We start from the raw sequence: 27,701 nt of genomic DNA, 5'->3' as shown, positions 1-27,701 counted from the left end.
CCAAAGCGATTGCTGCTCTCCGCGGGAGAACCGGGCGGCACCTCCCAGCGCCTGTACGGCACAGACGTTATCAGGGACACCCGTTTACTACCCTCGGGGCACAGCCGGCCTTGGGGCAGGGACCTCCGGGGCCAGGGAGCTCCGAAGCCGCCCGGCGAGGAGGCGGAGGCCGGGGAGGCGCCGTGGGCCGGCCGGGCGCGGTCTCCTCCCGCCCTCGGCTTCTTCAGCCCCGCGGCGGCTCGGCGGCGGCAGCAGCCATGGGGGCGGCGGAGGCTCGGCAGCGGCGCTGGGGGGTGCCGGTGCTGCTGGTGGCCTATGTGGGCTACGTGGGGCTGGGGGCCGGCGTGTTGCAGGCTCTGGAGAGGCCGGCAGAGGTGCAGGCAGCCCAGCGGCTCCTCCATCAGCACTGGGAGCTGCTCGCCAACCACACCTGCCTGCGGGGGGCCGCCCTGCAGCGCCTCATCCAGGTGAGCCCCTGCCCTCGCCGAGCTGGGCCACCAAGAGGGGGGCTATCAAGAGGGCTTCTCTCGGCCCCGCCGACTTTGGTTGGGGTTTAAGTGGTGGGAGGAAGGTGGTGGTGGTGGGGTAGGACCTGGTGTTAAATGCAGGTGGTTCTGGCTTGCTGCTAAAGTAATTAAGGATGAGTTAGAGATACCCTGTGGCAGCTTCCAAGTGATGAGTTCTAATGGAAAGGCTTTGGTGTGGTAAGTTGGATTGGGTTTTGTGTTGGTGTCAAACCTTCTCCTCCTCCTCCTCCATCAGTTTTCTACCTGTTAATTAAAGGGAAGTAAAAAAATCCTGGTAATGCAGTGCAGATGTAAACCTCAAAAAATTTCTGAGGTTGTTTGCAGGATGGCTGTAAAATACACAGGTGGACCAAATGCAATCTTACCAAAGTTCAAGTGGCTACATTTTGTGGCACAGAAATGAGAGAAACGAGCAAAGTGACCTTCGCGTTCACTCTCTGTTTGAAATTAAAAAAAGAAAGAAAAAGAAAGAAAATATAATCTATAATATTGAAGTGTCATAAATATTTGCCCAAGCCATTCTAGATCTGTGAGTTCTGGTAGTTGGTTATATGCTGCTTCTTTTGGGTGCTGCCTACCTGGAATAGGCACTGAAAAACAAAAAGTGGGGTGGAGGGTGCTAGCGGTGTTTGGTAGTGTCTGGAAGCATGGTAGCTGGTCATCAGAGCTTAAAAGACCTAGAAGATAAATATTTCCACCACTTTTTTAAATTTCTCTGGCAGAGATAAATAAATAAACCAGAAACACATCAAGCGGATAATCTTATCAGGAGTTTCAGTAAGACAAAACTGTGCTGAGAACCTGTGTCAGGCTTCCATCCTTTGACTTTCTAGATGGTAAATCCTCCATGGCAATCAGTAGCAGAGTGAAAGCGCAGATTGCATTGTCAATCTTCAAATTTGGTCCCTTGAAAGCTACTATGGTACCTACTCTTATTATTTATATTGTCTGATGAGTACAGCTCCAGCTGAGGAATATAGATAGCCTTTTGAAATAATTCATCTGGGAGGTGTGAGAAATGCATCAGAGCTAACCAGCCTGGCATTGCATGGAGGCAGCTTCAGGCTGAGTTTCATTCAATGCCCATGGGGCTGCAAGGGATTTCTCTGGGTGAATGAGAGTAATGAGGTGATAGTAGTAGAGGAAGTAGTCTCAAGTGAGTAGGTGGAAAGGTCTTTACAATGTCATTCTGGTGGTTTGTTTTACTGCAAGATGACCTCTACTAATTCTTCATGCTGTCTGGTAGGCAAGAGATTAGGACAGCCACCCAAATCCCTTCAGACCAGCTACTGCTTTATTGGGCCATGTGAGTATTTAATTGTGACCTGAGCAAGCCTTGGATGAGTACATTAAAAGAAAGTTTTGTTTCATTTTATATAGAATGTCTGTGCATGCATTCTTCCTTTGAGAAGCTGTAGTCCATTTGAATGGCTTTGTGTGCTATTTTCAATAACTTTCACAGTGAGAAATTTATCTTAAATAAATAATCCACAGGATTGCTTCTTTCCTGTGCTCTTTTTTAATTTCCTATGTCACATTGCTCATTTACTGTAAGTGTGCTCAGAAAAGAAAAAAAGATCCCTGTACAGTAAATTGCTTAATACAGAGTTTATCAGGCAATGCATCAATAACCCTCTTCAGATAACAAGTTTGTATTCTAGATACACAGCTGATTATTTGCAAATAAGACAGACATATAAAGAGTGTGAAAACATAAAGCAGTGAGTGAATTTTAATTGCTTTGACATTACTGGCAGTTCCTTTCTATTTTCATATGGCTTTTCATCATAGATAATTCTAAACTCTATGTTTATTTTAAAGTGCGTAGTAGCCAATATGGAATAAAATCCCAGTTTGCTGAAGCAATGTACAAACATCATTTTACAACCTGTTTATTGCTTAGTTCCTAGTTACCAGCCGCAACTGGAGATCTACTCGTCTAGCCCTTGTGCAGATGGAAAGCAGCAGAGAGCTCCTGCCTTGAGGAGCTTGCATGAGAGCATTGTGTGAGGATGGGCAGGAGGAAAGGCAAACAAACCATGCCATGGTAGCTAAACTAGAAAACTCATCCTGTTATTTCAGTGGCTCAGATCATTCTGGGTCAGAAGCAATTTTCTAATTAGTAAAACAAAAGAGAGAATGAGCTGGAGATGGTAGACCAACAACAAAAACTGAACAGCAGAGGAGAGAGTGTTAGAACTGTGTGTATGACCTCTGTAGTGGTAGGTTCCTGCTTCCCACAGCTATTTTTTGTCTGGCTCCTCCCCTGCAGGGTTCTGCAGTTCTGCATTTTCTAAATAACTTGAGGGTAGCACGTGCAACTGGCTTATGTATAACCACACGCAAAAAAAAAAAAACATGCATGTGTGTTACTACGTACATACATGAATGTGTGTGTGCATATGGGGAAGACTGACTTGCATTTTTCTTGTCTTTCATCACTTATGCCTAGAGTAAGGACAGCATAAAGGAGAACTGAGAGACTCCAGCCCCGTATCCCTCTACTGTGCACCCAGTAACATCTGCTCAAGGAAAACATGTTTGGGTTTGACCTATCTCACCCGAGGCTGTTTTTCTGACACTGTAAGCAAAGTCTATGATACAAACACTTGTTAACCAAGAACAAAAGTAAACAGATCCTTAAGAGACATTAGGTAACATACAAAGTGGACAGTATCTGGCTTGTTGTTATAAATGTGATGGTGGTCTTCATGTGGCAAAATGTGAGGTCACATCAAAGGAAGCTCTAAATTACACAGTTAGCAGAAGGTAGAAGCAGATGCAATAAAGCAGATTTCAGATTATGAACCCTCAGTACAGTGAAGAACAGTAACTGGACTCCACTGGGGAGAGGGAAAGAATTGCAGACCAGGTAAGAATGATATTGATTACAGATTTGCGAACCTTTCCAAAAGTGTCCAATGAGTGAGGCTGCACAGAAAGAAGACACTTTCTGCTTTGTCACATCTTGTGGAGCTGAGACCTATTCTAACCTTTGTGGGGGAGAGGTCTTAGCCAGACTGCCCAGCTTGATGCGCTTCTCTGTTTTACTGCCTAGGAGGAGTATACATAGCACTGCTGCAGCTGAGCTGTCCCCCGAGCATGTTCTTCTTCCTGCAGCATTGTCAGTAGTTTTAGACGCTCATGTAGCTATAGGCACTGTGCTTTTCCACATCTCTTTTGTCAGAAGACTGTGTGTAGGGTCAGACTTGTAGCACTGTGTTGGGCTGTTACTGGGATATCCTTTTCATGCTGTCCTTGCCTTTTTTTTTTTTTTTTCCCTGTAACCTTATCACCTAATACAGCTGTTTCCTGTATTATATTATTCTACCCACATTCTACTATTGTAGATGCAAGAGGCCAATTAAGCCATGTCATTTACATAAATTGGGAAGGAAAAGATCAAAGGTGAGCTAAAAATACTCCTGCCTGGAAAGATTGAAGGTGTAGTGGAAAGGACCTAATTCTAAAGGGCAGGCCATAAACTGAAAGCCTGCAGGTGGACCTAGATACTGTTATCTCCAGAGTCAACAGCTAGAATCACATGAAGTTCATGATTAAAAGAGCAACTAGCTCCCACGTGACTGGAAGATCCTCATCAATACTTGGGATTATGCTGACATTGAACCAGCAGAGTTTTGTGCCAGCTGTCAGGAAATAAAAACCTGCAAATGCAGTTTACTAAAGTCATCTTGTCCACAGATGATGTGGCACTGGTTGACCATTAAGGGGTGAGCAACAGAGATTATCAGCTCCATAAGGGACTGTATGGAGCAGCATTGGATCCTTCTCTTGTGGAGCAATGATATTTTTATAGGACCCACTTTAGTCAAAATTTCCATTGGCTTGTCACAGGTGACACAGGGTTGATCCTCTGTAATTGCTCTTTCTCATTACTTTTTTATCAATTACAGTTTTGATTAAGTTATAGCCAGTACACTTTTGCCCAGACCCATATCCAAGAAGAAAATTAACTGTTAATTAAAAAGAAGTGTGGTTGTGTTACCAAGAGTATGTGCATTTTGTGTTCAGTGTTTACGTTATCTGCTAGCCATTGACAGAAGTTGTTAGAGAAAAATTTGTAGGAAATTGTTGTATAAAGCAGGATGGACAATAGGATAGTGGTACATTGCTGGACTTCTTGGAAGGTAAGGAGAAAAATCTACGGATGTGCAGTTGTTTCTGGTGAGTCAACTCACTCTTAGGTCTTCTGGTTAATGATGTAATGTCAGGTACCTGTATTTAAAAAGGCGGATTTGGGACACCATACTAGCAGCAGACATCTAAATACAGTGGGTGACTATCAGAGATGTTACATTTTCTCGTCTGTTTAAAGATGCAGGTTGCTCTCAGAGTTACTTTTCCATGATAGTCTCTCCCCATCCTTTTTAAAGCAACTAAAAGGAAAATAACTACTAGAGAAAGATCTTCTCAATTTTACAGAGATGATGTAACACAACCTGCTGTGCTCTGTGCTGTAGGTTACATAGGCAGTGCCTTGTACCAGGTCCTATTTGCTCTTGAGTCACTTGTGTTCTTAGATTTGGGAAGCAATAACAGTGCTTTCGCCCTTGAATCATGCTGCACTGTCTTCCTAGATATAAAAACTTAGTTTTCAGAAAAAGCATTAGTGGTTCAGGGTAGCAGTGATTGTGGCATTGTTTACTGCATCTCTCGATCGTTCCCCTTAGAAAAGGAAGCCTATGTGGGTTCTAGAAACCTTAGTGCAGACCCAGCACTGACAGTAAAAGTCTAAAGAAAACAGCTGGAGTCTATAATCCAGCATCCGTAATGAATCTTGTGACTGCTTTTCTTTTGGTCAGAATTCAAGTAAGCTTCCACTCCAGGCCAGAACAGGGGACCAGAGCTCATAGCTGGGAATGGTGCAATCCATAACCTCTTTTTTGAAGTTAATTGACCCTTGTCCTCACAATCTGAGACAAGATTAACATTAATATTTCCTTCTGATTACAGCTGGTATTCTGTGAAAAGTAAATGAGTGCTTATATATAAATATTACACATAATTTCTGAGGCACAATGTTTGTGAGTTTATATTTTGTCATTAATCTAAATGGTAGTTTGGTACCTTGGAAATGCCTCCTTTCCCTCATTGATAGACACTTCCTCACCTTTACAATCTGAAATTATACAGCTTTCAGGAGGCCATATACTCTCTGGAGAGGAGAAAGTGATTTTATATAAGAATGTGTATGCTTCAACTAAACTTGGGAGTGAAGTTTCTTACTCCAGTCACTTCTCATGCTTTTTTGTCTTCATGGAGAACTGCTTCCAAATGCAATTAGGAAATGCTGCTGTTGCCTATGAAGATATCTCAAGTTTACAGTGAACTCTGGCCAAAATGCTGTAGTTCAGAAGCACAAGGACAGCAACAGTGACTAGAACTATAGTTTATAAAAGGATCGTTTGTATGACTCCTTCCATGATACTTTCCTCCAGTAAAAAGCTTTTGCCTGGAAATATGAGAGAAATTTTGAGCATACATGTAGTCCAGGAAGAGTTAGGAATTCTTGTGGGTATCCTTTGAATGGTCATGATCTTCCATGGCTTCCTGTTTCCCTGTGTCACTTTATATCTTATTATTGGTTCTGGGGGGGGAAGGAGGGCGGCAGATAGATCAGAGTGAGTCAGTCTGATTAACCATTTTATGTAAACTTTATGCTTCTCTTTCTATAATATTCACAGCAAGGAATAAGGTTCTGGAGAAGGTAAAGATTGTGAGGAAGACAGCGTCTCGGCTCATGTATACACATGCATTCATTCATTATTGCTGACTTTAAGTGCATTTTTTGAAAGCTGTACCCAACTCACCTGAATCAGCACAGAAGTGAAGAATGAAGTTTTCAGTTGGCATTAAAGAGGTCAGAGTAAATAATGTTTTTCCATTTTGCAGCCCTTGCAGATCAGAAGCTGTGCTGCAGCTACAAGCTGGTGGTAGAGGGGCCCATGTGTGATAAGAGGGTTTAGAAAAGAGGAAGTGGATAAGCCGGGAGTTGCCCAGAACTGATAACACAGCACACATGGTGAATGAGGAAAAAAAACGCGGCTGAAGGCAAGAGTGACTCCACAGCAAACGAAAAATGAATAAACCTGCATTTTTCTGGGAAAGAAGAAGATGTAACTCAGAAATTTTGAAAGAGAATATATACTCAGAAATATACTCCATAGGCTGTGGGTATTAAGCTTCTGGAGGTATTTGCGTAGGCTACCTCATTCCTCACTTTTTTTTTTTTTCTTCTCTGAAGAGTAAAAACTCTATTGGAAGTGTAATTCAAACAGGTATTTTATTTTTTGCTGGTATGACTGTAGCTATATTGAGTTTGTTGGGGGGCAAAACTCTGTGGAGTGGTTTTACAGGAGGAGTGAAGCATTAAGCGTCAGTCATTTGTGAAAATACAGTCCCAAAGCTGAAAAGGGCTGAAAGGCAGGATGAAGCAGTGATTTTATATATTTTTATTTGTGTTTCTTTAACCGCAATAAGGAAGTTGGGACACTGTTGTTTTTGGATGCTCCTGGAGGAAGAACCAGCAATGGTTATTCTAACTGAATAGAGAGAAGGAAAGAAGGTTATTGCCATTCTAAAATAAGTTTATGTCTGAGGCACATTAGACAAGGGAGTCAGCAGAAATCCACAGCTTCCTCATGGAGTTACCAGTGGGCTTGAATTAAAGGAGGGAATTCCCTGCAGAAAGACACACCAAACTCGGCTTTAATTTGTAGTGGGATGTAATGATCTAACATAAAGGGTGCACTTGCAAGTATTAGTTTGTGATGTTCCTAAGTGAAAACTTCAGAGCTTGTGGTTGAGTAAAACCAAGGTGGAGGCCAAATGTAAGTAACCAAAAGCATGCTTTTTCACAGAGGTGTTGGGACAGACATCTACATTTAAATGTTTAAGTTGTGCCTTTTTTCTGATTGCCAGCTGCAATGAGACTTGACCATGCAAGTAGGCTTTGCGTGGTACTAAACAGAGCAGCCTAGTTCACGAAAAAATGTGGCAGCTTCCAAAGCTTCATTGACTTGTGAAGACCAAAAATATCAAAGCTCATCATTTATAAATCCTATAGCAATTCCACAGAAACCTCTATAGGAGGGTTAATATGATACATACGGGATTTGTCAGCAAAGTAGACCCTGTGGCTCACAAGTTACTATGATTATTTTAGAGGGGGGGAAATAAGTGCAAAAAAGTTACTTTCCTATATTATGTAGCTTGTCTGTCTGTAAAAACCAAAGCAGAACTGAGTTCTGGGTTATTTTTTTTCTGACTATTTTAACCACCCACAGTTTCCTTCCTATACTTCTGAGTTACATGCATGACCTTTTAAGTTCCCAAAATATCAAGCCCAAACCCCACAAGTTCAAGATGGATTGTGTTCAAGCATTTGGTGATGGTGGCTAGTATATTAGGTCAAGCAGATAGCACTTTTTTTGAAAAATGGATTTGAAACCCTGCTTCTACTAGGTACCTTTTAATGTATCAGGTTTTAGAGAAGACACCATATAAATGATTATCCTAAATAAAAGAAAAATAAAAATCCTTAGTATTTCTCCACCAAATCAATGTAAAGCAAAGCAGGAAATGTCTGGTTCTCAAAGCCAGGCTAAAGAGACCTAGCAGATGTCACCTAATGTATGTGATTCGGTTCTTGCACCCACAGGCCAATACTTTTTTTTTTTTTTTTGGGGGGGTGGTGCTTTTGCAATGAGAAAAGCAGGGAGAATCCAGCTGTTGTACTTGATCATTTATTAGCTGTGTTTCTCCTATGTGTTCTCTCAAAATGACAAACTACTTTTAATTTTTTTGTGTGTATGTGTGAAAAAAGTAACCAAAAGCAGATGCCTAGAGAAGCCTGTTAAATTAGTGCAAGTATGCACTGATATTTCTCTGCCTCCTCAGCCTCCAGGAGTTTGCGATCCAATAACTTGCAGTGCCAGAGGTAATTTTTGTGTATTAATAGCCATCTGTGAATTTCTTTCACAAATCTGCCTATATGGGCACATCTGTAAACTCCATCACTTCTGCTCTTCTCAGGAGAATAAATTTTTATTTTTCCAAGATTGTTGCTGTGAATCAGAGGTTGTCTCTGAATATTGTAATAAAAGTCTTACTTTAAAAAAAAAAAAAATGTTAGTATTGTTTTCTCTACCTTCTAAGAATCCTCCACTTTCAGGGTTGCAGTAGTGGCTCTGTTATCCTGCCACTATTCAACTTGACATTTCTCCTGGGAGTAACAGTTTATTCAAGTGGTTTTGATTTTCATGATTATTCAGTGATCCCCATATCAGGTTGTAACAGTCACAGTGATCCTCACAGTTAACCATGTTATCTGGATGTTTGATAACAAGATTTAACACAGAAATGCTTAGCCAGAGGCTTACTGCTGAAGGCTCTTGAAGACCTCTTGTAAGTATGTGAAGTACCTTAAGCCCAGAAACAGAAGCAGTGGGCACTGCAGGCTCAGTGCTTGCTCTATGCCAGCGAGTGAGCTGTGTGTTACCTCCTCATAAAGGTGAGTGCAGGATCATCATGCCATTCACTGCAAGTGCTTGAGCCTTCCTGCCTACCTCTTGAGACAAACTCTATATTTCCTGGCACTAGCATTACCTCAGGAGAAGTTAACACAGTGTAGACATTTCACTGTTGAAATCACTGCAAAGCTAGCATGGTGCTTACACCTGCACAGTCTCTTGTCCTAAACCATGCAGAACTGAAGTGATGCAGTGATGTGAAATTAAGCATTTAATGCTTTGGTTCCTGTGACTTGCTTCTCACATGACATCCTATGCAGTTTGCTGATTTCCACTTCCTATGTGAAGAAACTTTCATTTCTCTAGGCTAATTCAGCCACAGTTTCTTATCCTCTCTGGAGTTAAGGTGTCTGAAGTTTCTGGCTTTAAAAACTTGGTATCATGTAATGATATCAACTTCTTAGCTTGTACCAGCAGGACAACAGGCAGGAGAATGCAAAACATGCTGTACACAGAGGGGCTTCATGCCTCTATCTAACCAAGCTGGTAATTTATCTGAGAGCTGGACTGTTGGTGTTCCAGCATGTATATACATCTTCAGGACTAAATATATAGAACTGCTGAGATGACAGGCTACACAAGGAAAGTTTGAGAGAATAACAAGCTTTTTGTCTTAAAATTTAGACAGTAGTTTCTCACAGGGAGAAGGGAAAATACAGATCTGTCATCTGTTGAAATTTCTAGTGTCTCCCTTGGCATATGGTTTGTTTAGAGAGTTATTTTATATTTTTGGGCACCCTGATTCCTGACTGCAGAACTGCTCTTAAACCTGAGGTCAAACATCATCAGAGACCATGGAGAACAGAGAAAGGTCAGAGTCTGCATCCCATACAGCCTGACGAACCCCAGTGCAGACACTGGCTGTGGAAGAAGTGGAAATTACATGCAATCTATGCAAAACGAATCCTGCTGCTGGAGACTTCCTGATGTAAAATCTTTGTCTCTTTCTCTCCCTCTTCCCTTTCTCCTCCTCCTCTTCCTTCCCCCCCCCCCCCTTTTTTTTTTTCTAAATGTATTGCTCAACTCAAGGAAGCAATTAACTGAAGGAAGCATAACGTAATATAGCATCTGATTCTTAGTCCTTCTCAGAGTAAGGGCTCTCTCCTCTATCTTGTGCAGAGAAAAGCAGAAGAGCATTTTGTCAGACTTTCATGGGTTATGATGAAACCCTGAATTGTTGCAATTAATTGCCTTGAGTTATGAGTAAATGAAGGTAAGTCTGAGAATGACTATCAAATGGTGTTTCTCTACTTGGAAGAGAATGTATGTTGCTCTTAAGAGCTGTTTCTTATTCTTAGTGTGAGAACTAGTAGCTCTGGAGAAAAAAGATAATGGTCCTTATAATAAACGTGCTGACTGAGTCTCTAGAAACTACTTTTAATTCACAGCCATGTATGATACCAGGAATTGCTTACAGCATAGCATGTCTTCATCTGTAAAATGGGACAAAGCTGCTTTGCAGGCTTGAGGCACTGGTTTGCTTGACAGATGCACAAACCACAATTTCTTTGTAAAACTTACAGCTGCTGCAAGTCTAACCTGAGAGTGCTTCCTTTTATTAGCAATGAAAGCTTTATCAGCAGTCTTACAGTGCGGGTAGGGATAGTGTTGGGTATCTGCATGTCTTTCTCAGAGAAATAATGAATTTTATTTATTCTTGACTACACTTTGCATTCAAGGAAATCACCTCCAAAAGATTTTTAGTCTGTGGGTGTGAAAAGCTTAGCGTATGTGCTGTGACTAACATTGTTTTCAACACAAGTAGGTTCAATGTCATTAACTTTATTGGCATGAGAATGCATAGTCACATGTGGGCACTGTTAAAATGTCTGTTACCTTAGTTTGGCATAATTCTGTACACTTTGCCATGATGACATCTGAGTTGTTCCCAGGTGGTTTGAACAGAATTGAGCGTCCCACTAATCCAATCCATTTATTCATACTTGGTGTAGTGAGGGGACAGGTTGCACAGTACTAGTGGGCTGGCCATTCTGTGTAGTTTCTGTCATATGTTACACTACATGCTTTCCACCCCAGTGTAGGCAAGGCATCCATCATGTATCATTTATGTATGCACCTTTACTTGCTGCTCTGGGGGTTCTGCCTTTAGAATATGCTGTCTGGAAACACTTTCTTTTCCTAGCCTGTATGCTGTAGGGCAGTCAATAACTATCTGGTGAGGCTTTCGCTAGGCAACTCTTGCCCTCCAGTCTCTTCCACATTTAGCTGTATGATCCACTGTGTGCACATGCAACTTTCTGTTATTCTGTAGATGCCATTTGCTTACAGTAAGCATGCTGACTTTTGGCTCTTCTGAGTTTGTGGGATCTCATGTTATTGTCTCTTTGCAGGGTATCATCGAGGCCTACAAAAGTGGCATAACCCTCCAGGGGAACACCACCAGCCTGGGCAGGTGGGACTTCAGCGGGTCTTTCTTCTTCTCCATCTCTGCAATAACCACCATTGGTAAGAGTTCCCCACTCACAGGGCAGCCTTATAGGTGGGAAAGGAGCAGGAATGAGGATGTGTGCTATCAGATACTGTCCAGCCTTATGGGACTTAATATAGCTTATCTATATCATAGCACTCTATAGTTTGTCTATATCATGCAATGGGTAAGCATGCAATAGACTAGCCCTAGAACTAAGAATGCTTTGTTATTGCCATTGCAGTAATGACCTCTAATTAGATGCAGGAATAATTAGCTCAGTGCATATCCCTATTAAGTTACTCAATTTTCTGGTCCTGAAGTAGTATCACTTCAGGGTGCTGCAATACCTATACTTCCTGTCTCTCAGAATCACAGGGTGGTTGAGGTTGGCAAGGACCTCTGGAGGTCACCTGGTCCAACCCTTGCTTGAGCACTCAGAGCAGGTTGCCCAGGACTATGTCCTGGCCGCTTTCAAAAACCTTTGAGGAAGGAGAGCCCACAACCTCTTTCCCTATACTTTTCTATCTCTTCCCAAGCCTAGTGCTGTCTGACATGTAGGAGATGAATTGTACATTGAAATGAGCTTTTTCTGTTACAAGAAGAAGAAAGGATTTTGAAAAACACATAATATTGAATGCTAAATCATTGGATGTGTTATTTGTGATTTATTCTTTCTTATTTCTACTTGTGTTGGCTGAGGGCCTGCATGTGTAGATTGAAGTCCCATAGTTGGATAAATGAAACAATTCAGTTAAGTCAAGTTCCAAGCAAATGAGTAATGTGAAGCTATGAAGGAGTGATGAGAAGGGAGGGGGGGAGGTAGAGAATGGAAACAATAAAATGGATTTAGTATCTGCATTAGGTAACACCATACCTAATAATTATTGATAGTGCATGTCACGAGTTCCCAAAACCATTAGTAACTTGCCCTGACATCTTTTCTCACTATGTATTATAAAAATGTTTTCTCACACAGTATTACAAAAAAACATGGGGGAAGAGGATGTTGTGAGATAGCTGTTGAATCCATTTAAAAAAAAATCAGTTCTCCTCATCTACGTCACATCTGTCAGTTCTCTTCAATTTCAAATACATTTTAGATTCAGAACTTTCTTTGTGCACCCACATAGAACATTATTTAGATTTATTTCTGGTAGTTATTAAAGATGCATTGACTTCAGAACATTAAGCCCCAAAACAAGAGCTAACAGAGGACATTGTGGTTTTTTTTGCTTTGCTTAAAATAAAATAAAATTACTGTGATCCAGAGCATCTTTCAGCCCTGCTCTTCTTGCATACATTCTGTTCTGTTTGGTGTGTCTTACTACCAGGTACGGGTTGTACCAGATGATGGCAGTGGAGCCTCATCAGATAGGGCTGCAGAGGCTGTGGGTTTCCAGCATAAAGCCTGGGCAGTTCTTTCTGGCCTCCAGTACAAAGCAGTATCTGACTAGAGCTGCTTTGCTTGCCTCCATAGTTAATCCTGATTAAATTCTAAACTGTCTAATTTAAATTAATCACATTTAAGGAGAATCAAATTTGTCATGTTAAAATATAAGGGCTTTTTGTGATGTTGGCAGAGATCTGGACTAAACATTTCTGGCTGTTACCCTGTGAAAGCCTAAGCTGTTCTTTTTCCTTTTTTATTTTAGTAGGCTTCTTGCCCCCAGAGTTGGGGTGGGGGAGTGGGAGAACTTCATATCAGGGGACAAAAGCACGAAGTGTTATAGCTACTTTTATCTTATTGTTTTAAAGCCTTTAGTGTGATTCTAGGTGCTTTGCTAATAAATTTGCAATTGTTCATCTCTACACAGAGAACTTTCGACTTCCAGGCCTTTGATTTTCTGTGTTTTGTTTCTTTGTTTTCCAATTTAAATTGCTAACTGTGTACAGGTTAGTATCTTAACACTCTGTAGATGACAGTATGCTGTAGAAGGGAATACCACACAGCCTCACAGACCTCCACCACCTTGTGTCTAAGTTAACAATCCTCTGCAAGTTTATGCAAGCTCTTGAGATAATAGCTGGTGCAGCCTCATTGACTCAGACATCACTGCCTGGCTTAAAAATAAGGCTGATTTTGTGATGTCAAGCAAAGAGACAAAGTTCTTCTCAAAAAACCTCAGTGGAGTTCAGCAGAGTGATTCACAGTACGAAGCTTCATGCGGAAGGCACAGCTGTGTAGGAGCTGACACTGTGGAAAAGTGTTTCTTAAGAAGGTTGTGGTGAGGTTTTCATGTTTCTCTGAAATCCTCACCAGAACTCTCTTTAGGCTACAGGAAGAGATGACAGATTCTTTCCCCCATTGACACCAGGTGATGGACACTACCTGCTTTCCCCAGTGACACAGTTTATATCCCTGTGACTCAGGATGCGGTCTTTTCTATGCTATGTTATCCCCCTCTTCCATTTAAATCAGAGCCTCATCAATTTTCAGTAGCGATTAAAAGCAGTACATGAGTTTTGCTTAGAAAGCATAGTAAGGTGCTGACCTGCAGGCTGGACATACTTGGTACTCCAATCCTGAAGTCTCCAAGAAGAGATGTGTATGAAACAAAAGTGCCCCGAAGCCTGCATAATAATTGGCCAGTTTCATAATTTGAATGGAACTGCATTTATAATTTTTGATCATGTGGGATTGGCAGTCCTGGCCTTCTCTAATTCATTCTCCCCACTGTTGTGCATCCTTCCTTTCTGCATTTGCTTGTTACATCACTCCAGATCCTGTATGTTATCTCATTTTCTGCAGGGTTTTCTATAGGGATTTTCTCTCTTTAATGTCTTAGAGAATTATCTTAGTTCCCTTAGAGCCGTACTATTAAACAAAATTAAAGAAAGAGAAAGCAATATGCTGTTCGTTTTATCCTTCAGACTTCTTTATTCCTTACTGACAGTCTCTCCTCCCTGTTCACTCTCTTCCTAGTTAGCTCGGAGGAGGTTAAAGCCAGTTCAGAATGGGTCACAAGATTAAAGTTCCTAAAGTCATACCACCACAGGGTGGTGTGATTTCAGAGAAAATGGAAGGAAAATGTCTGGGTTTAGATTGAGGTTACCTGTGCTAGCCTAAGACAAGACGGAAGAATATTGTTCGCTCATAGCCCAACTGTCTTGCTTTATCTTAGGTGAGTGGATACCATTAGCTAGTGCTGCCTTCCCATTTTCTGACAGCAGAATTCATTTGCATTAATTTAAACATGAAACAAAGCAGTAAAAGCAAATAAACCATCTCACAGCACAAAGGAAAGTGAAGACTTCCTTCTGTCTTCCCTTCTCTGGTTAACCCAGTGTGAAAGCTCCCTACAGCAGCCCCCTGAAGGAGCTAACAGAGGCAAGGAACAGACTGTTGATGAGTGAGGGGTGATAATGGGTATATTGTTGCAGGTAATTAGTATGTTGCATGAATGGTTCCTACTGGAGGGGAGGAACAACCAGTTCATGGTTGGGAAGTCGTGGAACTCCTAGCAGCATAGGGCTTTGGGCCAGCAAGAGTTTGTCTCTAAGACTTTGACCTTCTGTACTGCTGCCTAGCATGTGATGGAGCTCCTGTGGAATGGGTGCCCTTTAGCCCACCAGTTAACTACTTTAAGACATCAAGGTGCTTTAAAATGTGGAATAACAGCCTACGGACATTTTTTACATTTAAACCCTCTGTGACCCTCAAGTATGTGCAGAGGAGTTCTCCATTGAATAACAGCATACCTTTGATTTTTGGTCTTTTTCCTGCCCTTAGCACCAGCAGAGCTGATGTAGGGGCTCATCTGAGTAGGATGCAACACAACAGTCCATGGGAGGTCACTGAGGGATGTGAAGATTGCACTCACAGAAACATCCTCTGAGTTACCTCCTGAGAAATGACAAATTCAGTCTGATTTCCTGACCACGTGCCATCTTGTTCCACTGGGACTAAGCACACTATACAGCCTCCAATGTATACACAGTGTGAATATAATGAACAGAAGACTGCAGTAGTCATCTCAATCATTGTCCTGATCTTTCACAGAAGGTTTTGAGTCATATGTTCAAGGAGTCTACAAACAGTTTTTGCTGTTGCCTGGAACTGGAAAGGGTCAAAACTGCCAAATAACTCTGCTAAAACATGTTTTTAGCCTATTAGTTACTGGTCTCTACTTTATCACAGCACCAGCTAAAATGAATAGCAATGAGCATCTCCCCCATACCCACTGGTTCAACCTACCAGGATTAAAATGAAGTTTCCCATATTGGACACAATTCCTGAGGTTCTGTCACCACTGACATCTTTTCCATATAAATTGGATTTACATATACTTATTTTTAACTCAATGCAACATTTGAATTTGTCATGAACACAACTCTCATTTAGCCTGAATTAAAACATTCAGGTTACTTCTAAAGAGCACAAGTGAAAGAAAAGTTTAGAACTTCTGAAAAGCGTTAGGGGAGGAGCTGGCAGTATACTTCTTGCCAGGAGGTTGGTGGTTTGAGAGCTACCTGAGGGTGTAGGAGAGAGTATGGAGTTTCCTTCTGTGCCTGGGAGAACAGGATTGTGGCTCACCGGAGATCTCCTCAGCTGCCAAGTGGAGCATCTTTCTCAGAGTAGTTAAATGCGTAATGCAAAATAACGTAATCATAGCACTGGCATCCCTCACTGGACTGCCCAACAGCCCTGTGGATCAGACACTCATCTAAGGCAAGGTACCTGGCTCCCAGGCTTCACCGAGTGTTTGAGTGTTCCAAGCAAAATACTGCCAACAGGTGAGGCTGAGCGCCCTTCCCTACTCCTACACAAGAACACCCTGTTACCTTGAGATTATGACACTCCTTTGGGAAGTTATGGTTTGTATCCAGTTAGGTAGGAGAAAGAATGAAACCAAAATCTCCCCAAAACATGTTTGAATGCACAAACCACTGATAAAGGTACTGGCTAGAGAAGTGACTTTTCAGTGGCTTTTTTGTCACAACCTAATTCTGTTTATTTCCCAGCTGAAATTTGGTGAATTTGCAGATTATTTTCAACTGACAAAGCCCACTTTTTTCTTCCCTTTTTTTTTTTTTTTTTTTTTTCATTCTAATTACTTTCTGCTTAAGGTACTCCTTTATGGAGGAACAGTGAGAACTGGAGCCAAACAAGCCACCCATTGTCAGTAGCAGAAAGCAGCAGTTACATCTGCTGAACTGGGCGCTTTGCAAGTGGGATGTCGCCATGTGAATTGAGAGGTATTTCACTGGTACTCCATTAATCATACCTCAGTCTCTTCCCCTTAGCAAGTACTCAGAGCCTGTGAATCCATTATGCACAGGAATGTAGTAGGAAATCAAGGTGGATTTACTGAAGGTGTGTAACAGAAGCACATGAGTAAAAGTGGATGTGATTGTTTAGAAATTAAAACACTCTTATTTTGCTTCTTCTGAGGAGGATTAAGTAGGACTTTATTTCAAAATGAGAGCAGCTATACAGGAATTTTCTCCTGCTGCTTCAGTGAAACCACTTGCACTTTGATATCTATGTAGTTTTTGGTGAGCATCCCTCAGTGTCCCCTGGGGCAGGCATGCATGAGGTGAGATCCCAGTAGCAGGTCTGTGAGGAAAGTGACACTGCTGACACTGTAGTTTGTTTTGGTCTTTGAAGCTGGTGGAGATCTGATGTATAACCCACAGCAGTATAAAGCACCAATTAGCCTCACTCCCTTTACTGAAGAGAATAATTCCCATTTATCCATTCCTGCTTGAGGTTTATAACAACTAAGGTTCACATACAGCTATATTCGTACCTATTTGTCTAGCCCAAAAACAAAGGTAAATCATAAGCCAGATATAAATTGCTAGCTATTTTACGTAATCTCAAGTCTACTGTGCTGTTTGAACAAACCTTGCATCCTGTCTAAAAGGCTAATGGGATGAGGATTTTTTGGCATGTTTACAGCAGCTGCTCACCAAGTCTTCAGGAAATTGTCTTGAGCCGCTGAGCCCAGGGGCACAAGATAAAACATATGCAAATCAGGTCTGGTGTTTGGCGTGCTGGACTTTCCTGTACACAGTGGATCTTCTTACATCATTGAACTTGCTCTTCTAAATTAAATGCGATGTACAGCTTAACCTTAGATGCTCTCTATTTAGCACTATGTGGGGTCCCCAAAATCCTGTGCTTCACCCAGTGATCTGAGATTACGGACCTTTCTTCCTCCCTTTCTTGATTTTTTTTTTTCCTCTTCTCCAGAGGCTGGATAACCTGGAACGCTATGGCAAAAAGAACTGCCCAAGCCTCTACACAGCCTTTGTTGACTTGAAATAGAAGGGGAAGAAGAAAACAACCCTTGGGAATGGCTGTCCATAGGTGTACGCGACTCGTTTTCAGATTTCAGGCTTACATTAAACGCAGCCCTGCTCTGTCCCCTCAGTCCAGACCAACCTGCAAATCATCCTAAATATCCTGAAAGAGGAAAACTAGAACCCCACTGAAATGTGGCATAGTCAGTGTGGCGTGGATCACATAAGGCATGTATCCCTCAAATTCATTTTCATGGGAACATCTGTCTGATTTACTTGCCTGTGTGTCTCACACCTGTTAGTCTAGAAAGGGTGAAATCCAGCAGAAATGACTGTCAGCAATTACATGGAGAGGGGGTAGTGCATGAAAGCGTAGAGTTACTCATAAGTAAAGAACACGGCATTGGTATTAAGGCTGCTTTGTGGTCTTAATTTAGACCCTTTGTTTGACTGCATTTCAAAACAACCTGTACTTACGTAACAGCATCCCATTCTTTCCCAGGGGCTCTCCCCCTTCTCAGGCACAGGCTGTTGGAGGCATTGCTTTGGTGTGTTACCGTGTATATTAAAAACAGGGACTTACAAAACATTCAAACCTAAAGTTATTGGGGGGGAAGCCATCCAGATTGTAAAGTTTAGAATTTGTTGGGATAGAAAAGAGGTGAAAATACATACTGAAGAACAGTTTGCTGCCAGACATTCTTCTGGGGGTAGTTTGCTAGTCTATGTGCATAATTAACTGTTTGTAGAGTTGCCTATGGTGAGAGATTTTCTCAGCACAAAGCTTGGTGCAGAATGTGTAGAAATCACATAGTGGCACTTCTTTCTATGTAGTTGGTTGGTGGCTTACTGCAGTCAGCATTGGATGGAGATTACTGAAGGAATGGGATCCTGTGTAGCCAACGGTGGGTGTTTGTGCCCACTTTTCTCATGTACAGAGCCCAGCCCTTGGACCTCTCCCTCCTGGGGACTGCTCGTTTGTCCCAGAGCTACACCATCTGCAAGCACATTAACAAGGCATCACTGGTGGGAGCACCTCCAGGTTTCCACCAAGCCAAAAGCTATATGTTGCTAGGAGGACTTAGTGTTATTCATGGCAAAGAGATAAGTTTTGCCAGGTTATGTCAATCTTGTATATGGAGATACAAAAATTGCTAAGGAGTGAAGGTGATACTAAAATGTAGTCAAGGTCCCTGAATTAATTAATTCACTGTTCAGGTGTTCTTCATGTGCTAGTCCTTTCCTCTTCTTTAAAGCAGCCTCTGAAATAAAATTAGATCTGATTTTCCTCATGGCATAAAACACTTGAAATTACACAATTGTAAGTCTACAGATTCACAGGGTATTTTAGAGAGAAAATGTGGAGAATAAAGACAAATATTGCAGTGTTGTTGAAGCCATGGTTGTCTGAGCCATGATATAAGCAAAGCTATGCTCGCTAGTTGGTATCTTTCATTAGATCAGTTGGTGCAATTGGAAAAAGATGCCAAACTTTCAAATGCATTTTTTTCTTTATATCTTAAATTGAAGTTTTTTACTCAGGTTAAATATATAAATTGTTTGCCTTTATTGGCTCACGGCAAACATCTTTAACAAATTTAAGAATACAACTTAAACAAATTTAAGAATAAGGAGTATTTGATACTTGTGGCACAAAAAGGATTGTAAGCAAGGAGGCAGTGGTAAGTTCACTAGTCCTGTGGGACAAAGATATTATTAAAACAGTATTGTTTTGATTCAGAGACCATCTGACAGCCATGCAGGATCATTTACCAGCAAACCTGATGCCAACAATGCTTACAAAAACTGAACTAAACGGAAGTTTTGCATTTACGTCAAGTCCTAGCCAGGGCAGTGGGTAGGAGAGAGGAAATTCACTGGTAAATGGAAAAGGAACTAAATAAAATTGTCAGGGGAAGAAATGTTATTTTGCAGCCTACAATAGGATATGACAAACAATAGATGTAGTTTACAGTTATTTATAAAAAAAGGTCCTTTTGGAACAGTGACCTTCTCTAACTTTTGTAGAAGATGGAGGTTCACCCCCTCTAGGGGAGGGGAGCAAGCAAGGAACATTGTAGATTTAACACCTCATTCCTCTCTGTCCAGGCTATGGGAACCTAAGCCCCAGCACTGTGGCTGGTCGAATCTTCTGCATCTTGTTTGCGCTGTTTGGGATCCCCTTGAACCTTGTCCTCCTGAATGAAATCGGGCAAGTGATGTTGCTGGGGGTTCAGCGTTGTGCCCATCGTCTGGAGGAGATGTTTCGCTGGAAGGTAAGCAGTGACCAGGTATGCTTCTCTGTGAAGCTCAGGAGACAAATAGCATTGTCTGGTATTTGGAACCCTCTGACTAACAAAGACAGCCTGCCTACCTTCTTGGCCAAAAAGGCAATAATACTCAGGAATAACCGGAAATAAATAAATTTAGTTTATGACATCCCTATAAGGTGTCAGATAAGGCCATTTACTAAATGATGGAACTTTTGTGATGAATGGCTTCCCTTACAGTAACAGAATTGCCAGAGCCATAGAGCCATTCACGGATATCCCATTCTGAGATAGCTTGTTTGTTTATCATCAGTTGTGGTTAGAATTACATATGTAGGTTATGTGGGAATATTTGTGAAATAGGTTTTAAAATGTCATGAACCTAGGATTCATTAAAGTAATGATCAATGTGTGCTGACTGGAAGAGCCATCCTGTTTATTCTAGTGGAATGTGCTGAATGTTTGTGTTTTTATGGAGTCCGACATCATCTTCAACCAGAAAGTGAGCTCTACTTTCCATGCCACCTTGTAAGTCTTGTCTTTTTTTCTTTTTTTTTTTTTTTTTTTTTTTTTCTGTTTTACTAGATAAAAGCTGCCCTGCTGATGAAGACCTGTGCACTAGTATCTGGGTTGTTATTGTTCCTCCTGCTACCTCCCTTGTTGTTCTCTGACAAAGAAGGCTGGACTTATGAAGAGGGTTTCTACTATTCCTTCATTACTCTCAGCACTATTGGGTTTGGAGATTATGTGATTGGTGAGTAGTTCCAATTTCATTGTTTTCACCTACTCAATATCAAAGCAAAAAGTGTGGCTTATCAAATTGGCAATATTACACTGTTAGCATTCCACACACCTGATGATAAATTTGTTGTGGTAGGTAAGTATTGGACAGGTTGGAGAAGACACGATTTCTCAGATAGAAATGCCACATGTGAAAGCACAAAGCAATCATTTCCATGTCAATGAGTAATCTTCCAGCATTCAGGTGATCTGTCTCTTGAATGAGTACAATGCCAGACTGGAGTGCTATTTTTAATCTCAGCAGTTGCTGATGGCGCATGTGGTGCACACCAGTGCACCAGTGGTGTTCAGTTTTAAGCAGATGCTACTTTTCATTACCATTATCAAACAGTGAACATTTCCTTTGTCAAAACCCCAGACAACTGCTTTCTAAAAGGCAACTTAAGTCACTTTGGTGTAGACTGTCAGGCACCAGGCACAGTGTAGTTTTCGTTGCCAAAACACTTTGTCAGAGGAAATGGGTTTGGACCCACGTCTGGTACATTTGCTGAAACACAGTACACACCTTTTTGATAAAGACTTTCTCATTAACAAGAAATTGATTCTAGAAACACATGCACCCTTGGATCCCTGGGAGACAGAAAGACATAAACACCTTACTATGGATTCTTTATATTCATTTCTTCGTAGTGCTTGCTCGGTGCTTAGAAAATTTAGTGGTGTTACCATAGAACTTGTCTATAGCGTGTCGAAGTTATGACTAGAGCTTGTGTAGACGTGCTTTAACTAGCTTGATTCAAGTTATCTTGGGTAAGGTTATCCAAATGGAGCTTAACAGAAGCTAGCCACTTCAGCATTTTATAGATGCTTCTGAACTCTGCACTGCAGCAGGTTTATTTCTCTCAGTTCCTGATAACTACTTTTGAAGTTCTTCTCTAGTACATCTTCTCACTTCCAGGCATACCTTCACCTTTGTGGTACCTTTGTAACTAGCATACCAGCATAGATAGACTAGGTTCATATGGGAATAAGTGAATACATGTCTGTGACCTGTGGCATGTAGAAGACAGACCATTTTGGCCTTACAATCTTGTGTTTGTAGTTTGTCTCTACATAAAACTAAGCAAGGCCAGAGCATGAGTTCATGCATTATTTTGTGACTGTCACACTGTTTCCCTCTTATTGTGATTTCTGGCACTGTTCTGGGCCAGGTAAATTCTGAGGGATATCACATGCCCTGTTGTTCCCTTTGGACACTGCTGCAGTTTCGGAAGAAACATGAGCCAGGCTGTGGCACTTAGAATTGAAGTTATAAAGTGGTCCCTAGCCTGTTTTATTTAGTAATATTGTCATGGCATCTCTTACTGGCCCTGAACACTATTAATTTACACACTGAGTAAGTCCTTCTGTTAGAAGCATTGTGCCACATAGGTCCTAAACTACTGATCTTCTCATCCCCAAGATTGTACCTTGATGCACACAGATGATCTCTGTGGATAAAGCATTCTCTTTGGAAGAGTCAAATAGTCTTTCTCTATTTTTTCTTTTATTATTTAGAAACTAACAGTTTTTATGCCTTTGAATTTAGCACTGATGAAAGGTGCTTGTTTGAAGGTTGAATATAATACTTCTGGCAGAAATTCACCTTGATATAGAAAGGCAGCCCAAAGAGTAGTTCCCACAGAAGTGGTTGGTAGCTCCCAAAGGTTTATCAGTGACTAGTGACAACCTCAAAATGCCTTGCAGTTCCATTATACTGAAAATATCTACAATGTATATAGAATATGTACAATGTATTCTGTATTATATAATAATACCAAATGCAAATAATTTAATGAGGCTTCACTGACCAGTTACTGCTTATCATAATCTTGTAGACCATAACAGTTCATGGACCACAATTTGGAACCTGCTGGTCTGTGCAGGCAATGACAGGATAGGATTACTACATCGGACTGGTCACAGATGATAAACACCTAAATACCTGCCTCTGTGGATGTCCTGTTTCAACCCAGCCCTATGTGTGAGTTTCATTGCAACTTGGGACAGGGTGTGACTTTCAGGAGTACAGAGGCACCATGTCGTACGTGTTAACTCCTCCTGCTCTGTCCTAAAAGAATCAGGTGCTTTGTAGTATCTGCCATGCTACAGGCATTCAGCTATAAAGCGACAAACTTTTTTAAGGTAAGGAAAATAAATAACAGGATTTGACGAGTAGTAGAGAAAAAACTTATGCAGAGACTCTACTGCCTTTAGTTTGTGCATTGTACCTTTCCTTAGTTTTTAATGTGCCCCAGCCTGCTACCCAGACACTTCATAAGACTAAACTCATTCCTCATTCCTTTCCTTTGCCTCTGTTATTATTTTTTTATATTACTATGGTTGCCAGTTTAGCCCATAGGAGCCTCTTTCCACGAAACATTGGGGAACTGTAACCAAAAATATGACTGCTCCAAGAGGATCACAAATGGAGCAATCAGGCAGAGGTAACATAATTTCAAGCTGTCTTCCAAAGCTCAGTTGTTACAGATTTTAGTACTGTTTGGGTCATTACCTCTCTTAGAGACTCACTCACATCTGGCTTAACAAGGTATGTACACCAGTACATAAAACCTGCTTACCTCTCTGCTTGCAGGGAGCCCCTGTTACATACTACTATAATGTTGTAAAGCTGAGTGATAAATGGAGAAAAGAAACTATGAACTTAAATAAGCGAACAATTTCTCTTTAATATAGTCTAATTTTGAATTTATTTTTTTATGGGTAGTCTTCGCAGTTCCTGGGTCTATATAGAAATCACTAATATTAGGTCATATTTCTGTCCTCTGTCTCTGCTTTACATTAAATGCCTCCTTTGAGGTAAGTCTTGATTCAATGTAGAAATATTTTGGGTGATTCTGTTGTAGGGATGAACCCAGACCGCACCTATCCAGGCTGGTACAAGAATGTAATCTCTCTTTGGATCCTCTTTGGGATGGCCTGGCTAGCACTGGTTATCAAATTTTGCATCAACTTACTGGAGAGCTCCAGTGACTTCTGTCAGTGTAACAAGAAGAGCACAGAGTTGGCAGAAGACTTAATGGATGATGGCAAAAACAGTATGACGGGACTTCATGATGTGGAGAGCCGCAATGACAAAGACACAGAAACAAAAGGACCAGATGAATGTCACATCCACACAGCTCCTGCAGAAGCACTTTAGAGAAGAAACATACTATTGGTGTCTTATATTTCAGTGCACCAGAGATCACTGCTTAGAAATGTGGGAATGGAGCTGATGTTCACACGGGGATGCAGACCTGTTTGTTGAGTCTGAAATGCTTCTATTCTGAATTGAACAATAGTAACAAAATATTTCTTTTACAGCACCACCAAGAATTACTGACAGGACTGTTAGCCAAAAGTAGGTTTACATAGATAATACCTACCCTCCCATATATGAGGTAAATTTTGACATCTGTACCCAGCACTACCCGTTGTCCTTTTCTTTGCGTGCAAAGTTCTTGAAGCCTCCAATTGTATGTAGGGCATTTTGCAAATACCTCAACTAGAAAAGGAAGTGTCATTTAATACAGGAAGCAAATGCTATGTTGCCAAAAGGCACAGTGAAGAATCTTATTTTAAAGAACCTGGCAGTGACTGCAAGTGTGCTTCATCACCTATGTGCTTGTGCTTGTCAAAGGTGGTAATGTATTTCTGCTGCCTGATCATTAGTAGGTGGATGGCAATGAGGCAGAGCATGCAGAAGTGCCAAATAGTAATTAAATGTTCAATTTTCTTAGGGAAATTTCTACATCAAAGGTCCATTAACAAGAGGGTAGGTAGTTAGGGTATTCTTTACCACAGAATTTTTGCAGGATCATCCTTTGTAAAGTATTATGTAAACCAAATGTTATCAGCTAAATGCAACAGCTTATTTGGGTGCATTTATTCTTTTTCTTGTATTGGAAACCAGAAAAGGAGGACTAGAGGCAGTTCTAAGTGCCCATGTTTCCAGGTTTATCATGTGGACAATGTTAGCAAGGGCAATTTTAATCTAGAAACAGACTGAAACACCTTTAACATTGATCAAGAGATTAAAAGAACCAACAAGTCTAACTCCTGCTGCTGTTTATATACCTGTATCTATTCTTATTTTCGTATTCCTGCTGTGCTACTTGCATCCTAGAGCATTAACTTCAAAAATTTGACCATGGTAATAAACCAGAAGGAAGCATTTGAGTGAGCCTTAAGCTTCTGCATTGGACTTACATTCCACACAGAGAGAAAAAAATGAGTAGAAAGCACAGCCTGTTGGGGTATAAGGCTCAAGATTTAGAAATATACATAGCTGTACTCCCAGCAATGCAGTGAATAAAAATTTTGCAGTCTTTCAGAAGATAAGTTCTGGAACATGTATCATGAAAAAAATAGTTCCCTGAGTAGGCCAGTCTGAGTGTCGGTATGTGGTAAAACCGATTATAGAAGAAAATGCAGGAAAGGAATTTGCTAGATCAAATTTGGTCTCTCAGCCTTTTCATCATCAGCCTTTTGCCGACTCTGTAGTAATAAATGCTCTCTCAAGTACTGTTTCAATAGGCAGCCGAGATACAAGAGGGAGGTAGTGGAAATCTCAGATTGTAGTTGGAAAATCAATGCAAAATAAATACAACTGAATTTTTTGAACATTGGGTAATTCATTAACAGCCTTCTGCATGATCTTTTTGGTTTCTCCTATGTTTTGTCTTGTTTATTTTCAGTGACGGACACCACAATGTATTTTTATACAGAAAAAGATACACAATGTATTTTTTACTAAGTCCATAATGGGCTGGCCCACAGTAAAGGCCAAAGTGTATTTTTTAAACCAAAGTGAATCAAGGTCACATAGCATAAAATATTATGCACTTTTATACATATCTTTTACACCTTCTTCCAGGTGCAAAACTCAGCAAATAAATTTGTATCTTAAAATCCAAATGCCTAGAAGGTGGTAGGAGTTTCTACTGTCAAACGATGGGAATAGCTACGCTAAATCTATTCCATGTTTAATTTGAAATGTCACAGGCTCTGGGGATTTCTACCAATTCTGCTCTTCTGTAAGAAGACTTGGCTTGAAAAGAGTTTCTTCTCGTCAATTTGGACGTCTGTTTTATGAATCTAATCTGCTTCAACACTCCCATGTGTTTGTAGTTTGTGGGTGAGGTATTCACAAATTCTTTAGAGATTTAGGCACCCCAGTCCCACCGAAGTGCAAACAGTTGCCTTAGAACAGCTAACAATTCTGAGAACTGGGAGGAAGAGGAACTCTAGGAGTGGTCCCCAAAAAAGGGAAAAAACAGTAATTCTTCATAAATCTCACTGCTTCCACTGTGCATAAGGGTTCATCAACAAACAGAAGCATGTGGCTGGATCTCAGTGACTCAATATCTGCTCCAGAAAACGATGCTGATTCACTTCCTTCCACAGCTGCCCAGCAGCTCTTCACCAGCACAGTTGTGCCACTAACTCTCTGATACAGCATACTTAACAGGAGGCTTATCTGAACTGCTTATTGATTTTCCAGAGCTGCAAGTTGCCTGTTTGTGTCACAGATCACCTAAAAAATATGAAATAAATGGGCCAAACACCACCTCTGCTCGAGTTCTCTGACACCAAATTAGTATGTTGTCATTTATGAATATCCTTTTATTCACAGTTTGGCAGCTAGCTTTTGATACAAGCAATAGATATTATTGTATCTGAGTCCTCACAAACTGCTGTGCCTCTAGCCTTTCTGTTCTTTGCAAAGCTGTGCTGTGGTTAAGTGACATGGATGAATTTGTTCCCAGAGGGATGAGGAGAAAATGGAGTTTTGCAATGTCACAAAAACATCATCACCAATGTGTCTACTCTACCAAAATATGAAAGGTTATCTGCTCAAGGGTAAAAATAAAGAAAACAAAAGCATGGTACTGTTATCATTGTTGTCACAGCTGACTTGGAGTCCTCTGTAATCTGCATTGGAAAATTACAGATGCTCCTTGATTTATTTATTTTTTATAGTGTCTTTTCCTGTTCGGATAAATGTGCAGTTTCCAGTAGTGATTTCAGGCTAGACTTTCACTGTTACTATTCTTCACAGGTCAATTCTTCCCTGTTATCCTCCGTTTTTCCTTGGGAAGAATAGGGGCTGGAAACAGGTTTGGTTAGTAATAGTAGTTGTAAATATTTATGTAACATCAGCGTCCAGAGACTTTTTCACAATCACATAGAGCATTATGCACTTCTGACCTTTATACAGTTTCCCAGGAAATGAATCCCTTAAAGCAAGAAAATAGGCCTCTCTTTCGTTCCCCAACTCAAAGGACAAGTCCTGGCTTCAGCCTCTGTTTCTCATGCTGGCTCTTTCAGCTAGTCCAAAAGAGATGTTTACCCCTTGGGGAGAGATATGTCCAGAAATATGTAATAAGATGTTACAGCAACATAGTACAGATTGCTCAGAACTGTGCAGTTTTTAATAATCTAATTGGCTAACATATTATAAGATGCCTTTTTTGTTCTAATACAGGCAAAACCTTTTTTCCATATTGGTCTTTGAGTTAAAAAATAAAAATCCAGGATGTCATTTTCTCACAGTGGCAGGCCAATAAGATCTTATCTTAATGACTGATATCCTATCTCAGAGATGATATTCCAGCTCTGTTTAGAGCTGAAACTGTTTAGCCTGGAAAAGAGAATACTCAGGCGCATCTAATCAATGTGCACAAATTTCTGAAGATGGGGTGTAAAGAGGATGGAGCCAGGCTCTTTTCAGAAATGCCCAGTGATGGATTAGGAGGCAATGGGCACAAACTTGAAGTGCAAGGGGTTCCACCTAAACATCAGGAAACATGTCTTTACTGAGACGGTGATCAAGCACTGGCACAAGTTGCTCAGAAAGGTGGTAGATTCTCTATCCCTGGAGATACTCAGC

General features: G+C 41.0%; 1 protein-coding gene across 1 annotated transcript; it reads left to right on the top strand.

The window, feature by feature from the left end:
- The first annotated feature begins 160 nt into the window (after positions 1-160).
- Positions 161-26,378, top strand: LOC101793029 (potassium channel subfamily K member 17). Its single transcript, XM_027454026.3, has 5 exons — positions 161-467; positions 11,431-11,545; positions 19,866-20,032; positions 20,612-20,780; positions 23,674-26,378. Exons 1-5 carry the CDS (start codon positions 258-260, stop codon positions 23,967-23,969), a joined length of 957 nt encoding a protein of 318 aa, XP_027309827.2. The 5' UTR covers positions 161-257; the 3' UTR covers positions 23,970-26,378.
- Positions 26,379-27,701: the final 1,323 nt, after the last annotated feature.

This window comes from Anas platyrhynchos, chromosome 3 (genome assembly GCF_047663525.1).
Source record: "Anas platyrhynchos isolate ZD024472 breed Pekin duck chromosome 3, IASCAAS_PekinDuck_T2T, whole genome shotgun sequence".
NCBI classification, from domain to species: domain Eukaryota; kingdom Metazoa; phylum Chordata; class Aves; order Anseriformes; family Anatidae; genus Anas; species Anas platyrhynchos.
The sequence above is the reverse complement of the archived record's forward strand: the minus strand, read 5'-3'. Positions and strand labels throughout refer to the sequence as shown.